Below are 14,163 nucleotides of genomic sequence, written 5' to 3'. Positions count from 1 at the left end.
AATATATAAAACTATTGATTTTCAACTCCTCGTAACTCGTAATAACAAACAATATTTATCTGTGAAAAGTTGAAATTTTTTCGATTTGGCACATTTGCTTCCCAATGTGCGTGTAAAATGTATAAAACTATTGATTTTCAGCTCCTCGTAACTCGCAATAACAAACAATATTTATCTGTGAATTTCTTTTCGATTTTGACGCATTTACTTCCCAGTGTGCGTTTAAAATGTCTAAAACTATTGATTTTTAACACCTCTAAACCGCAATAACAAACAATATTTATTTGTGAAATGTTGAAAGAAATACAATTATCTCATTTTCTATATTTCCAATTATCCGCCAAAGTACGGTATTCAATATTTTACTTATTTTCAATACCGGTTCTTTGTCGACATGTCACATAACAAACAAACCTGTTTTTTTTCTATTGTCGCGACCGTTCGCAAACGAACATACATATCACAGTTCAGTAAATGTACAGCCGCTTGACAAACCAGTTTTGTTTTGAAACATGTACAAATTTTATGGCATGTCACAGCGAAAATGTCATGTACATGTCACGAGCAAACATGCGACAAGTCACCAGATGACTGGTCATAACCATGACATTTTCCAGCTATGTCTATAACTAAGCTATTACAATATTTCCTTACGGGGTGTGTTTTACCCCATTTCTTCTAAAAATGGCAGGTGCAGTTTGGAAAAATGATTTATGGTTTAACGGTATTGTTTAATAATATGCGATGTATAGGCGCAGGTGCTTCATATAAATATGCGTCTAAAATTGGAAATTCCAGGTTTTTTTCCAAGTGAATCTGAATGGGATGTATACAATGCTACGTGATTCAATTCAGCTACCATATCTATTCGTTCCAATGACTGGAACTGTAGCACAGACCAATAGACGTACCGCTTTTTCAATCCTTCAAATAAAAAAATCCAAACAAAGCTCATGTTTCAGAGACTTCAAAACTTTTCTTCTAATAATTAATAATTGAATACTATATATACAATTCATTCTAGAAATGCTGTCAATTACATTTCACTTCCATGAGCCTTTGGACTATTCAAAAAAAAATTCGAATCGGGTTCGTAATATTTATAAATCATGAATGTACATAACTGTACCATTACAAACTTTAATAGATCTGATGTATTTTATGATAAAAAAAATCTGAAAAACAATTCACACTTCAATTTTATTTTAGAAAAAGCTGTTTTTAATTCTCCGGAAGTCGGGGAAATGGCTCACTGAACGAGCAGCCGCTCTAAGACGATTCCGCTAGATTTTCAGAGCAGCGTGCACTCAGTGCACTAGCGCGACTGCCGGAAGGTTAACAAACCTGCTCACTTGATGAAAAGGAACAGTCTTTTTTATCTCTCTCAAAAGTGTCGTCTAGAGTGACACGGAACGCTTGCCAGAATCAAATATTATGAGAATTACGAATTTAAAATATATAAGTTTCAATTCAATGATGCTTGGAATGTTATTTGATTGCTTTAGGTGTAATCCAAAGAACATGTAACTATCGATGAACCGACATGACAGAGGTATTTCAAAAGTGTCTCACACAAAACAACGATTGTGTTGAAATGAAGCGATCGTTTCCGTCAAACTAAAACATCTTGCTCCGTCATATTTGAATACGGACAGGCTTCTCGAAATGTATATTGATTTGCAATTCTAGCAGCTATGAATGCCATTTCTGAACTTCAGTACAGGTTTCTCCTCTTGGTCTGTAAGATATGTTCTTCTCAGCTCTGTGCCAACTTTTAGTTTCGTTGTAATGCTTTGTTGTCCTATCTACCGTTTAGAAGGACACTCTAAGCCAGATTTACAAAGCAAATATCGATATCAATAGAGCAAATCCAAACAAAGTTGTAAATCGAATTAATACGTCACTTGTACGTCAAGAGCTGGTCAGTCGGTGAAACAAGCAGATAAGATCGTCAAATATTCCAAAGGTACCCCACGCACAGGTGTCTTGACGAATCAGGATGTCACGATTGATTACAATCAGAATACGTAATATTTAAAACTCAAAAAGGCCTTATCACAAGTACTTACCCCCGACTGTCATCGTATAAAACAGCTCGTCCACTGGATTGGCATCACATTTCCGCCTGTTACTTTGACCAATCGAAAGTACGATGAAGTTTACGATAGCAGTTTTACTTCTAATGGCCCTGAGGGGTAAGTACCGCTACTCTCATACGTTTCTTGTATTCTAAGTTGTAATTATTACAGCTCGATCAACACCCGTGGAACCCCGGCACAGTCTTGTTTCCGACGCCAACGGAAATCTTCATCTGGTCAATCCGAATCCCTACACAGTGATTGACGCCGAATTGGAACCCTTTTTCAACGCTGAAACCGATATCGTTTTCCGGCTTTTCACCCGATCCAATCCAAACAATGGACAGGTGCTGTTTTGGAATGACCCAGCATCAGTTCAAAACTCAAACTTTAACCCAGCTCATCCAACGCGGTTCACCATCCACGGCTGGAATGGAGACGGTACGTCCGGATTAAACAGCAATATTCGAAACAATTACTTTGCAGTTGGTGACTTCAATGTCATCAGTGTCGACTGGGGTGCAGGTGCGCAAACGATCAACTACATCAGTGCCAGGAATCGGGTTCTTGCTGTCGGGGAAATCGTATCCCGCATGATCAATACACTGGTGTCCGCAAGCGGAGCTTCCCGAAATAGCGTCAGCGTTATCGGTCACAGTTTGGGAGCTCATGCAGCTGGAAACGCTGGTAAATTCCAAGGTGGCCAGATTCAGTCGGTCATTGGCTTGGACCCGGCCGGTCCATTGTTCTCGCTTGGTCAATCCGATATTATGGCTCTTAGTGATGCACAGTACGTGGAGGCAATATTCTCGAACGCAGGCACGCTGGGATTCAACCTACCATTGGGAAATGCTAACTTTTTCCCGAACGGAGGCCGAACACAGCCAGGCTGTGGGATCGATCTTACCGGAAACTGTGCACACTCGAGAGCCCATGAATTGTTCGCTGAGTCGATCTCGTCCACGGTTGGTTTCCGGGCGACCCGATGCGTCTCTCACGATGAAGTGCTGGCTGGTGGATGTACTTCCAGTGGACCAGACGCGATGATGGGTGGCGAGCCGTCGAACCATGGTCGAGGTGTAGATGGTATTTTCCGGATGAATACGAACTCGGGTGCTCCGTTTGCCCAGGGTTAGGATGATTAGCCGTTCTGATATTGAAGAAATTCTTCATGGAATATGACGCTGTGCCTTCTATGGAACTAACATTTGTCGTCTTAAAGGTCGATACTATTTTCCTGATATTCAAGTTTAGCTTTATTCTACTGAGGTAGAACTGTATATTAATATTGGCTATGTATTATTTATAAGTGAAAATACAAATGTTTTATTTGAACCCGGTCTATTGCATTCCAAAGAAGATGTTTAACTTGAAACGACTATTGAACTCTGTTTTGTCATGAGAAAACAGGAAAATCTACTGCTTGAGTTCACGAAAGATGCAGAGTTAAACCTCTAAATTAGTAATTCGCAGCAAGGCGGAGTTGGAAGCTGGGCTGAAACTGTAGCAATTTTTGCTAACACCAGATGTTCAGATGAGAATCTTGAGAAGCATGCTACTGACTTCAAAGTGATGAAACTCGGTCAAATGACTCCTGCCGCAGGAGTTGAGCGTAAGTCGAATCACTCAAATCTACCAACATGTCTCCTGTTACCTGTAAGATTTTAAGCCTGTTTCTAATGACCCTGCCACTGTTACATTTGCCCATGTCCCATAGAGTTGAAAACATTGTTAAATCCTAAATTTGCCTATAGGAGATAGGGAGAGAAAAAATAAATTAGGAAAACGAACCGCCGTTGCAAATCTCGAGTGTCGCTACCAAAGGAAAAAACGCATTTTGCCAGAAATCCCCTCACACAGTGCCTCAGCCTCACTCTTGGCGTTTGGCTCTATCCGCCCCAATTGGTAGCGACCAGGGCTAGAAAGGGCTCATCATATGTCGAAGATCTCGCTCTCTTCGATTTTGGCTACTGGACGGTGCAGACGTTTTCCCGATAGAGTGATACCGCTAAAAAAAACCGCGCGTGTGGCCGAAGGGCCAATACCAAAGTGCAGATCGCGAGATAAAAGGTCGTTTGTGTAGCCGAAGGGCTAATACTAAAAGGTTTAGGGAGACGACATTAATAAACCAAGAACGAAGAACTGTTCCGTAAGACCGGAGTGCAAATACCGGTCCGAATAGGGAAGAAAAAGTGTCGCGAGTGGCGCCCAGACGGGAGCATAATTCCGCCCGTAAAAGTAAACCCTATAAAGGGAATAAATTACCTTGCGCACGAGGCCGGCTATCGAATCATCCGCCGGTAGTGTCTTCCCTACACCTATTTTCCACCCGTATAATTCGGAACATTCCGTCCCGAGAACCCTTAAAATTAACCGCTCGGCCTTTCCAAAACCGCCTAAGGAATCAGAGCAGTACGCGGCATAGTGCGAGAGTGAGTGACGCGATCGAGGAAAGTGGCGCGAACTCGGGTCGGCGCGAAACGGCGGCCGACGTAGAAGAAACAAAGCAGATAGGAGCACCCCGAGGTTATAGTCAAAGGTAAGTCGCATGCTTGTGCTAGCCAGTAACAGTCGTAGTAGTCACCACTTCTAGTTTTTCGATCTGTATATTTCCCATCCTTGCTTTCACTTGAGTACTATGGTTCTAAATTTCCATAACATTCCCTACTCAGTAATCTCTAGCTAATTGAATGTCGTTAAAAAGTAAAAAGAAAATGTGACTACATATTAGTCGAAATAAAGAAAAGGAAAAATTTAATATTGATTGTATAAGAATTGATGAAACATGAGTGAGACGCAGAGACGATTTAAATGTTTTGATATTGCCGTTTAGGGATTTTTTTTGTCGGGACCATTATAGTATTAACCATCTTGCTATTAGAGCTTTTTAATCTTATTAAGGATTAAGGCCTAGTTTTGGCTGTACACACAGAACTTTGTTTGTGCAGGAAGAGTGGAGTAGCCAGCTTCCTGTTGCTAACATTTCGTGGAGATTGGGCGGGCTCTTCTCCCCACCTATTGGAGCTACCTGGAAACTGGAAACAGTAAAATAATTATCACCATAATCACGATGCCTTTTCCATATACATCCAAAGAGAATGTGATGTCATGCTCCATTGGCTCTGTCATTTGACATGTTCGATTGGCTCCGTTCAGTGTCTCTGCCTAACTATGAATATAGTAACTATACTTATATCTAACGTATGTATGCCAGAGGTGCGCCGAGATGCGGCGGTGAATATCATAGCATTTTCGAGTGAATACTCTCAGATCACTATGAGAGCGGATTTCGCTGACAATCGCTGCTGAAATCTACTCAGAAATTAATCACAAACCGCTCTCAAAGTGATCCGAAAACGCTATCAGTGACCGTTCGGACGTACAATATGCAGGCTTATGGTGCTTCAAATTCCTATTTAAATTGTTTTATACGCATATAATACTATTTTTTAAATATACGTTAATTTTAATCAATAAGATTTGCTCATTCGTTTTCGAGCGCTTGGTCGAGACACAAGTGTTTTGTTGCCAGTCCGTGCAGTGCATAGCGACAAAGAACAGTGCTAATCCGCGTTCAAGGTTATCTTGCGCACTCTCCGCCCCGTCGAGGTTTCAGTATTTTTTGTTTCTGTTTCTGAGGATTGTTAGCCGGCCATTGACCAGTGAAGCAGTGTTCTTCTAGTAAGCCGTTACATATACAAGTTAAGTATTATTTTACGTTTCCTCATCTTGGTTCTCCTACTAACGTGCACTGGGCACGAGGCCCGTGCGAAAATGACTTCCCCTGACGGCGGTTCATCTCAAGGTGAGATGGACGTCGCAATATTGAAAATTCGCTTCGGTTGTAAACAGTTTAAACCAGGCAAGTGATATTGCTGGCTACGGGCCTTTTACGAAAGAGTATAGAGTGTATATTCCAGCCAACTGGGTTGAAGGCTACAGGGTAGTCTCTGATTCGAGTCTGAGTTGCGAGGACCTGCTGAAACATGGCACTGGCTGTTTCAAAGACCCCATGCTTAAGCCAGTGAAGATACTGAAGTGCAAACGTTTGCATTCAGCATCCGTCGCAGCTGACGGACCCTAACTTCTATACTAACTTATCTAGTGACGAAAGCGACTGTGATGAGCCCCAGGAAGGAACATCTCCTACTGTGTCTTGAAGCAATAGAAAATGGAGGAACATTTTCTCTCCCAAGCTACTTTGTAAAGTCCAGAAGATGTCTCCTTAAGGTCCCCCAAAAATGACTTCTCGAGGAAGTACTGGTGCAAAGCGAAGCAAGTCGCTCCCAGTCTCAGAAACCTGAGCTCAGAAATGGAGTTCCCAGCACTTCCAGGAACACCAAAAACCCCAAGTGTTCCCATATCTCAGCCAGAGAAAGAAAACAGCGCTGGCTTAATAAATTTCTCTGACATTGTGGACCGTATTTTTACAGCATTAAATATTTATAACACCCTTAAAAGAATCTTGATAAGCTTTCTTCCCGCAGTAAAAACATTCTTGATGCAGTTCACTGCAAAATGGCCCCTCCTTTAAGCGATTGTATCCTTTGATGGCTAATTCATCGAACGAGGTCAAGAATTTAATCACTGTTCTACAGTGGAATTGCAGAAGCATTATCCCGAAAATCGATTCCTATAAAAACTTATTAAATAACTTTATTAACGATGCATTTGTACTATGCAAGACATGGCTTATTTCAGAAATAGACCTTCACTCCCACGATTTTATTGTTATTCGCTTGGATTGAGAAGTCTCTTATGAAGGAGTGCTTTTGGAGATCAAAAAGAGCTATTCATTCAATCGAATTGACCTCCCCTCGACACCAGGTATTGAAGTTGTCGTTTGCCAAACCAGAATTAAAAGCAAAGACCTGTGAATTGCTTCCACCTACATCCCCCCTAGAGCTTCAGTAAGCCACCGACTGTTGTGCGATTTTGCGGAACTCCTCCCTGCACCGAGGATAGTTTTAGGTGTCTTCAACTCTCACGGTACGGCATGGGGTTGCCTTCATGATGATAATCGATCTACTTACTCCATGAGCTTTGCGACAACTTCAATATGACTATTTTGAATACGGGTGAAATGACACGGATCCCAGCCCTTCCAGCGCGTCTGAGCGCCTTAGACCTGTCCCTCTTTTCTACATCGCTGCGGTTAGATTGCATGTGGAAGGCAGTTTCTGATCCCCATATTTTTTTTAAGTTGTAGAGCCTTGATTTCCACTGCGACCATTTAAAGGAATATTGTGATATGACTCAATTTGATGTTATGCACCTCAGCTTTCCCTTCATAATTGAGATACGAAGGGCTTTGCCTGATTTTGCATATTATCCCAGTTAGAATCAACTCGTTTTATGATCTTTTTGATTTTATTATTCTGATCCCCATGGCAGTGACCATCTGCCAGTCGTAATTAATATTGCTAACGGTTCAGGGCCACCGAATACAATCAATGTTTCGTATGACCTCACACGAAATATTGATTGGAAGAGCTACGCGTCCGCGATATACGGAAAAGTAGAGTCGACACAAGAGCTTCCTCCGGAGAAAGAATATGGATTCCTGACTGGCTTGATTTTCGATTCCGCGATTCAAGCTCAGACTGAACGCGAACTCTCGCGGGCGTCCTCCCAACTCGTGGTGGGACACAGTACTGAGACGTGTACGCGGAGAAGGCTACGCGCGTATAAGATCTTCCGGGACGACGGGCTACCAGCCAGCTACCGATAGTACACGATGGCAGAAACGCGCATGAAGAGTTTGATGAAAGCCAAAAAACGTAGCTACTGGCGTCGGTTCGTCGACGGGCTATCGAGAGAAACATCGATGAGCACTCTTTGGGGCACAGCCCGGCGCTTAGCAAACCGAAACAGCACTGGCAAGAGTGTGGTGTGTTCAAACCGTTGGATATTCGATTTTGCCCAGAAGGTTTGTCCGGATACCGCCCCAGCACAGTAGATCTAACGCGCCGCGTCTCCTCACGATAACGCGAACAGAACACCGTTTTCGATGGTGGAGTTCTCACTTGCTCACTTATTACGTAACAATAAGGCCCCAGGGCCAGATAAAATCGAGTTTAACTTGTTAAAGAATCTGCCAGACTCTGCCAAGTGACGCTTGTTGAAATTATTTAATAAGTTTCTTGAGGGTAATATTTTCCCTTATGACTGGAGGCAAGTGAAGGTCATCGCCATCCAAAAACCAGGAACCAGCCTCCGACCACAACTCGTATCGACCGATTGCAATGCTGCCCTGCATCCGAAAGTTGTTCGAGATGATCTTGTTTCGCTTCGACAATTGGGTTGAAGCAACTGGCTTACTGTCAGATACACAATTTGGTTTCTTTGCAAAGGCAAAGTGACGAACGATTGTCTTGCGCTGCTCTCAAAAGAAATTCAAATAGCTTATGCTAGAAATGAGCAGATGGCATCAATTTTCCTAGATATTAAGGGGCTTTTGATTCAGTTTTTTTCAAAATTCTTTCTGAAAAGCTGCACCAGTAGGTATTTCACCGACTCTAAACAACTTTTTGCTAAACCTGTTGTCTGAAAAATACATGTATTTATCGCGTGGAGATTTATCAACATCACGAATTACCTAAATGGGTCTTCCTCAGGGCTCATGTCTAAGCCCCCTTCTCTACAACTTGTAACGTGAATGACATTGGCGAATGTCTTGTCAATTCCTGCACGCTAAGGCAGCTTGCAGATGACGGTGCACAGTGGGGCGAAACTGAAAAAAGACGGTCAAAAGTCTTTCCTGAGTTTCACAGATGTTTTCATGCTTTTATGTCTTCAGGAAAGTTTCCTAGGACTACATCCCACATCTTTTAGGATAAGCACCTTAATTTTTCTTAAGGTGCAAGTGTAACCTAAAAAAAATTTTTTTTTAGCTCGGCAACCAAAAATTTTTTTTTTGCGCGGAATCTTGTAGAGCAATTTATTTTGAACAACTTTGAAGAACATGTCTGCCATCTATATATTTTTCCTTAAGAGATATGTACGTTGCACCTTAAAATCAATTTTTCAACATTCTCTTCTACAACTTAATTTTTTCTACATTTGTATATTCTAGAAAGTTTTAGACACCGTCAAAACACACAACTTTTCTGAAGACTCCAATGATGTATAACATGTGTATCGGGATTTAAATCGATTTTTCTTTAAAAAATACTCTTTTTCATTACAAAATTTCTCAAAATTGTGAAACTTTGTGAACCAAAACTCAGCATGATTAGATTCGTCATGTTATGTAGTATTTGTAGGCGAAGTATAATAATCCGGACTTTTCGGGTTTTTTAGTTTTCTTACATTTTTATACTGTATAATGTATGGATATTTCGCAGTGTCTATAGAGCGGGCGTTAGTAAATCAACACGTAATAATACAGAATACTACACTCAATGCAAAATATATCTTCTAGTATCAACAATCAACATGTAAAAACAATGAAAGTGTATGAAGCACTTATTATACATTAGAAGTATTTTATATTGAACTAGCCAATACCCGCCGCGTGTTTCTGTGACTTTCAACGAAATAGGAGTAAACACAATTTGTTCCGAAGCGCCATGGCAGATAATCCCCAACCAATAGCACACAAACACGCTCCATAACAAATATCTACTACGTATAAATTTTTAGGGCAATCGGTTAAGCCTTTTGGGAGTCCATAAATCACATACATACAAACATTGACTTTTATATATATATATATATATATATATATATATATATATATATATATATATATATATATATATATATATATATATATATATATATATATATATATATATATATATATATATATATATATATATATATATATATATATATATATATATATATATATATATATATATATATATATATATATATATATATATATATATATATATAGAAGAAGATGCCTAAAACGATTAATCTTGGAAAGATTACATAATTTTGGTATTATCCCTCTCATTCTTCGTTCCAGTTACTCAAACATCCACATAACGCAAGCTCTGAGAGTGATTCAGAATGATATTTGCTTTGATGTGTGTTTTCTTTTATTTTCAATAATTCACAATAAAATATTCATATTACTAATGCAATAAATAATTGAATTACTGTTAAGCGTGTAATGTTCCCGCGTAAAAAGCAATTTGGTCGTCCTTCTAATGTATAATTAGTGCTTCATACACTTTCATTGTTTTTACATGTTGATTGTTGATAATAGAAGAAATATTTTTCATTGAGTTTAGTATTCTGTATTATGACGTGCTGATTTACTAACGCCCGATCTATAGATACTGTGAAATATCCATGCATTATACAGTATAAAAATGTAGGAAAACTAAAAAACCCGAAAAGTCCGGATTGTTATACTTCGCTTACATTTACTACATAACATGGCGAATTTAATCATGCTGAGTTTTGGTTCACAAAGTTTCACAATTTTGAGAAATTTTATAATGAAAAAGAGTATTTTTTAAAGAAAAATCGATTTATACCCCGATACACATGTCACACATCATTGGAGTCTTCAGAAAAGTTGTGTGTTTCGACGGTATCTAAAACTTTCTAGAATATACAAATGTAGAAAAAATTAAGTTGTAGAAGAGAATGTTGAAAAATTGATTTTAAGGTGCAACGTACATATCACTTAAGGAAAAATATATAGATGGCAAATATGTTCTTCAAAGTTGTTCAAAATAAATTGCTCTACAAGATTCCGCGCAAAAAAAATTTTTGGTTGCCGAGCTAAAAAAAAATTTTTTTTAGGTGACACTTGCACCTTAAGAAAAATTAAGGTGCTTATCCTAAAAGATGTGGGATGTAGTCCTAGGAAACTTTCCTGAAGACATCAAATCATGAAAACATCTGTGAAACTCAGGAAACACTTTTGACCGTCTTTTTTCAGTTTCGCCCCACTGTGCGGTGTGGTCTCTATTACAGGACTCAAAGCCCTCGATCTGCAAGGACCATTGCAAGATACCTTGGCGAATTTGTCTGCTTGGGCCCTCCAGCTGGGTATCGAGTTCTCCACAGAGAAAACTGAGCTAGTCGTATTTTCAAGGAAGCGAGAGCCAGCGCAACTACAGCTTCAATTAATGAGTCAAACTATTGTTCAGGTTTCAACTTTCAAATATCTCGGGGTCTGGTTCGACTCTAAAGAAACCTGGGGATGTCATATTAGGTATCTGACAGAAGTGCCAACAAAGGATAAACTTTCTCGGTACAATAACCGGAACACGGTGAGGTGCCCACCCATGAGACCTGATCATGCTGTACAAAACAACGATATTGTCGATGATGGAGTACGGGTGTTTCCGCTACGCTGTGAACAGACATTTCATCAAATTGGAGCGAATCCAATATTGTCGTTTGCGTATTGCTTTGGGTTGCATGCACTCGACTTATACGATGTGCTGGCGGGCGTCCTTCCAAATCGATTTTGGGACCTCTCATATCGATTGCTCATCCGATTCGATATCTTGAACCCGTTAGTAATTGCAAATTTCAAGAGGCTTGTCGAGCTCAATTCTCAAACCCGATTTATATCCTTGCACTTCGATATCAGGGCACGAAATATTAATCCCTCTTCATATTATCCCAACCGTGTCAATCTCCCTCATGCTTCTAATTCAACTGTATTCTTCGACACATCCATAAAGGACGAGATTCGTGGAATCCCGGATCACATACGTCCGCAAGTGATCCCAAGCATCTTTCATAGTATATTTCGAGAAGTCGACTGCAGCAAGATGTTTTACACCGACGGGCCACAATGGCTCCCCTGGCTTCGGTATAATTAATCAAAACCTCACCGCCTCATTTTCACTCAATGATCCTGCTTCAGTTTACGTTGCAGTACTTCCTGCTATTCAGTGTACCCGTGGGATCGTTAATACTTTGCCCAACGATCATTACTTTATTGTTTCGGATAGCCTCAGCTCAATCGAGGCTCTCCGTTCAATGAAATTTAGAAAGCACATTCCATATTTTCTGGGAAAATCTGGGACCGCGTGCGGCTTTATCTGTAAGATCGCACAAGATTACCTTAGTTTGGGCTCCCTCGCATTGCCCCAATGAAGAAGCGGACTCTTTAGCTAAGGCGGGCGCTTTAAATAGTGGCATATATGAAAGACCAATTTGCTTCGGCGAATTTTTCAGTATTACTGATCACCCTCGAAAGTTACATTCGATTATCCCTAAGTTCCCGGCTCATGTCCAATAACCACACGCTGGACACTCATCTCCGACGTATTGGGCTCGATGATAGCGGTATCTGCACCTGTGGCAACGGTTATCATGATATCGAACATATTGTCTGATCATGCGCCGAGTACTGTTCTGCCAAATCTCAACTATTGGATTCCTTTTGGGCCTTAATTTCGCCTGTTGGAACGGCTTGTTTCGGCGAGAGGAAAACGCTATTTTGGTAGCAGTTGACTGAACAGCTTCAAAACTGTAATATTTAATTCAGTAGGGAAATTATAAATGTACATTATCGACAAAAGGCTTACTTATTAGTGTTTAATTCACTCCCTATCCGAAACCACCAAACCCAATTGTGAGATCGCAACAGTTCTAATGGGGAAAACAAATACATTATATCATTCCATTAATATTTGCTTATCAGTCACCTACACTCAATAAATTCAAAGCTAGAATGTAACTGTTCGATCAAAGGATTCTGCAAAGATTACTAATTACATTGTATAAATTCGGGTGAACTATGAACTGCCTGTAATATGGCGAGCACGCTATTTAATTTTTCCCGATTCAGTGGTAGTGACAGTTCTTCTTGTCACTCTCGGTCCGTGTCCGGAATTCACGCCACTATACTCAGCCGATAGCCCACTGGTCTTATCAGCATCCCCTAATCTTAATAAAATTGAACCAAACCCTCTATTTCTAGTTTTAATGTGCTCGTAAAATGTTCCGCTTAGTTAATAATTAATTGCTTCAATATTCTCCCCTCCAAAAATACTAAAGTGCATTCCCGATCAGAAGAGCATAACAAAACAATAACACTATTATAACTATGGTTGATATTTATAACAACTCTCGACAAACATATGATTACGGCCTAAAAGCCAACTGTCAAAATCCACTTTGAATGTAAATTCCAGACAAACCATTACACGCCAATCACAGATGTTGGTAGTAAACGAAAGAGAAAAGTTTTCTCTTTCATAAACTGTTGCGAACTGTGCTCGACTAGTAACGGTTTGTCTGGAATTTCCAATCAAAGTGGATTTTGGGAGTTGGCTTTTAGGCCGTAGTCATATGTTTGTCGAGAACTGGAGCTATATTCAGATAACGGAATTCAAAGTGGATTGCGGACAGTTTTCTTTACTATCAATATTATAACATAATCTATTATGAGACCATCAATTTATGAATTGATCGTTTGTTACTAGGTCACTGTCATTAGATGATTATATCTAATACAGTTCTCTCACAGAGGATGTATATACTTTTGGAAAAAAATATATCTCATTTAGTTTTAACTGTGATAAAATCATTTCAAATTTTGATACAATTTTGTTATCATTAGCCAGGTTTTTGTTTTATTTTTTTTTGTTATTTTAACAACTAACCAGCTGGATTTATAACAGGTTCTGTTTCAAAATATTTTTGAAATGAATAACTCCAGGTGTTATAAATAAGTTATGCTCTTCTGATCGGGTTACTATATAAAAACACACAAAATGACCCCCCTCTAATCTTACGAATATTATATTATCCCCTCCTGTAAATGTGTAAGTTTACTGTAAAATTTGTTTAGTTTCATTATATAAAAACAAAATTAAATTTAAAGGTGTAACTCTCTCAGTTTTAAGCATAGCATAGCAAAAACGACCGCATGTGTAACCCTCTCATTTTTAAGAAATTCAAAATCGAAAACAAAGAAATAAATGGCACCTTTAAGCTAATGCAAACGTGCCTTATCAAACAAACGAATTGAATAAAAAAAATAAGATTTGCTCCTCCACGTAAAACAGGATTTCTACGTCATTGATGCTATTTGATCCGGGAATCCTGTATCCCCTAGAAGCAGCTGTCCTCATTCTTCCTCTGTGTCACACGCGCT

At 39.6% G+C, this 14,163-nt stretch overlaps 1 protein-coding gene across 1 annotated transcript; it reads left to right on the top strand.

Annotated features, from left to right (window-relative positions):
- The first annotated feature begins 2,127 nt into the window (after positions 1–2,127).
- LOC131695601 (pancreatic triacylglycerol lipase-like) lies at positions 2,128–3,356 on the top strand. Its single transcript, XM_058984132.1, has 2 exons — positions 2,128–2,195; positions 2,250–3,356. Exons 1-2 carry the CDS (start codon positions 2,153–2,155, stop codon positions 3,212–3,214), a joined length of 1,008 nt encoding a protein of 335 aa, XP_058840115.1. The 5' UTR covers positions 2,128–2,152; the 3' UTR covers positions 3,215–3,356.
- The last annotated feature ends 10,807 nt before the right edge of the window (positions 3,357–14,163 follow it).

This window comes from Topomyia yanbarensis, unplaced genomic scaffold (genome assembly GCF_030247195.1).
Source record: "Topomyia yanbarensis strain Yona2022 unplaced genomic scaffold, ASM3024719v1 HiC_scaffold_47, whole genome shotgun sequence".
NCBI lineage: Eukaryota > Metazoa > Arthropoda > Insecta > Diptera > Culicidae > Topomyia > Topomyia yanbarensis.
This window is presented reverse-complemented; position numbering and strand designations above follow the sequence as displayed.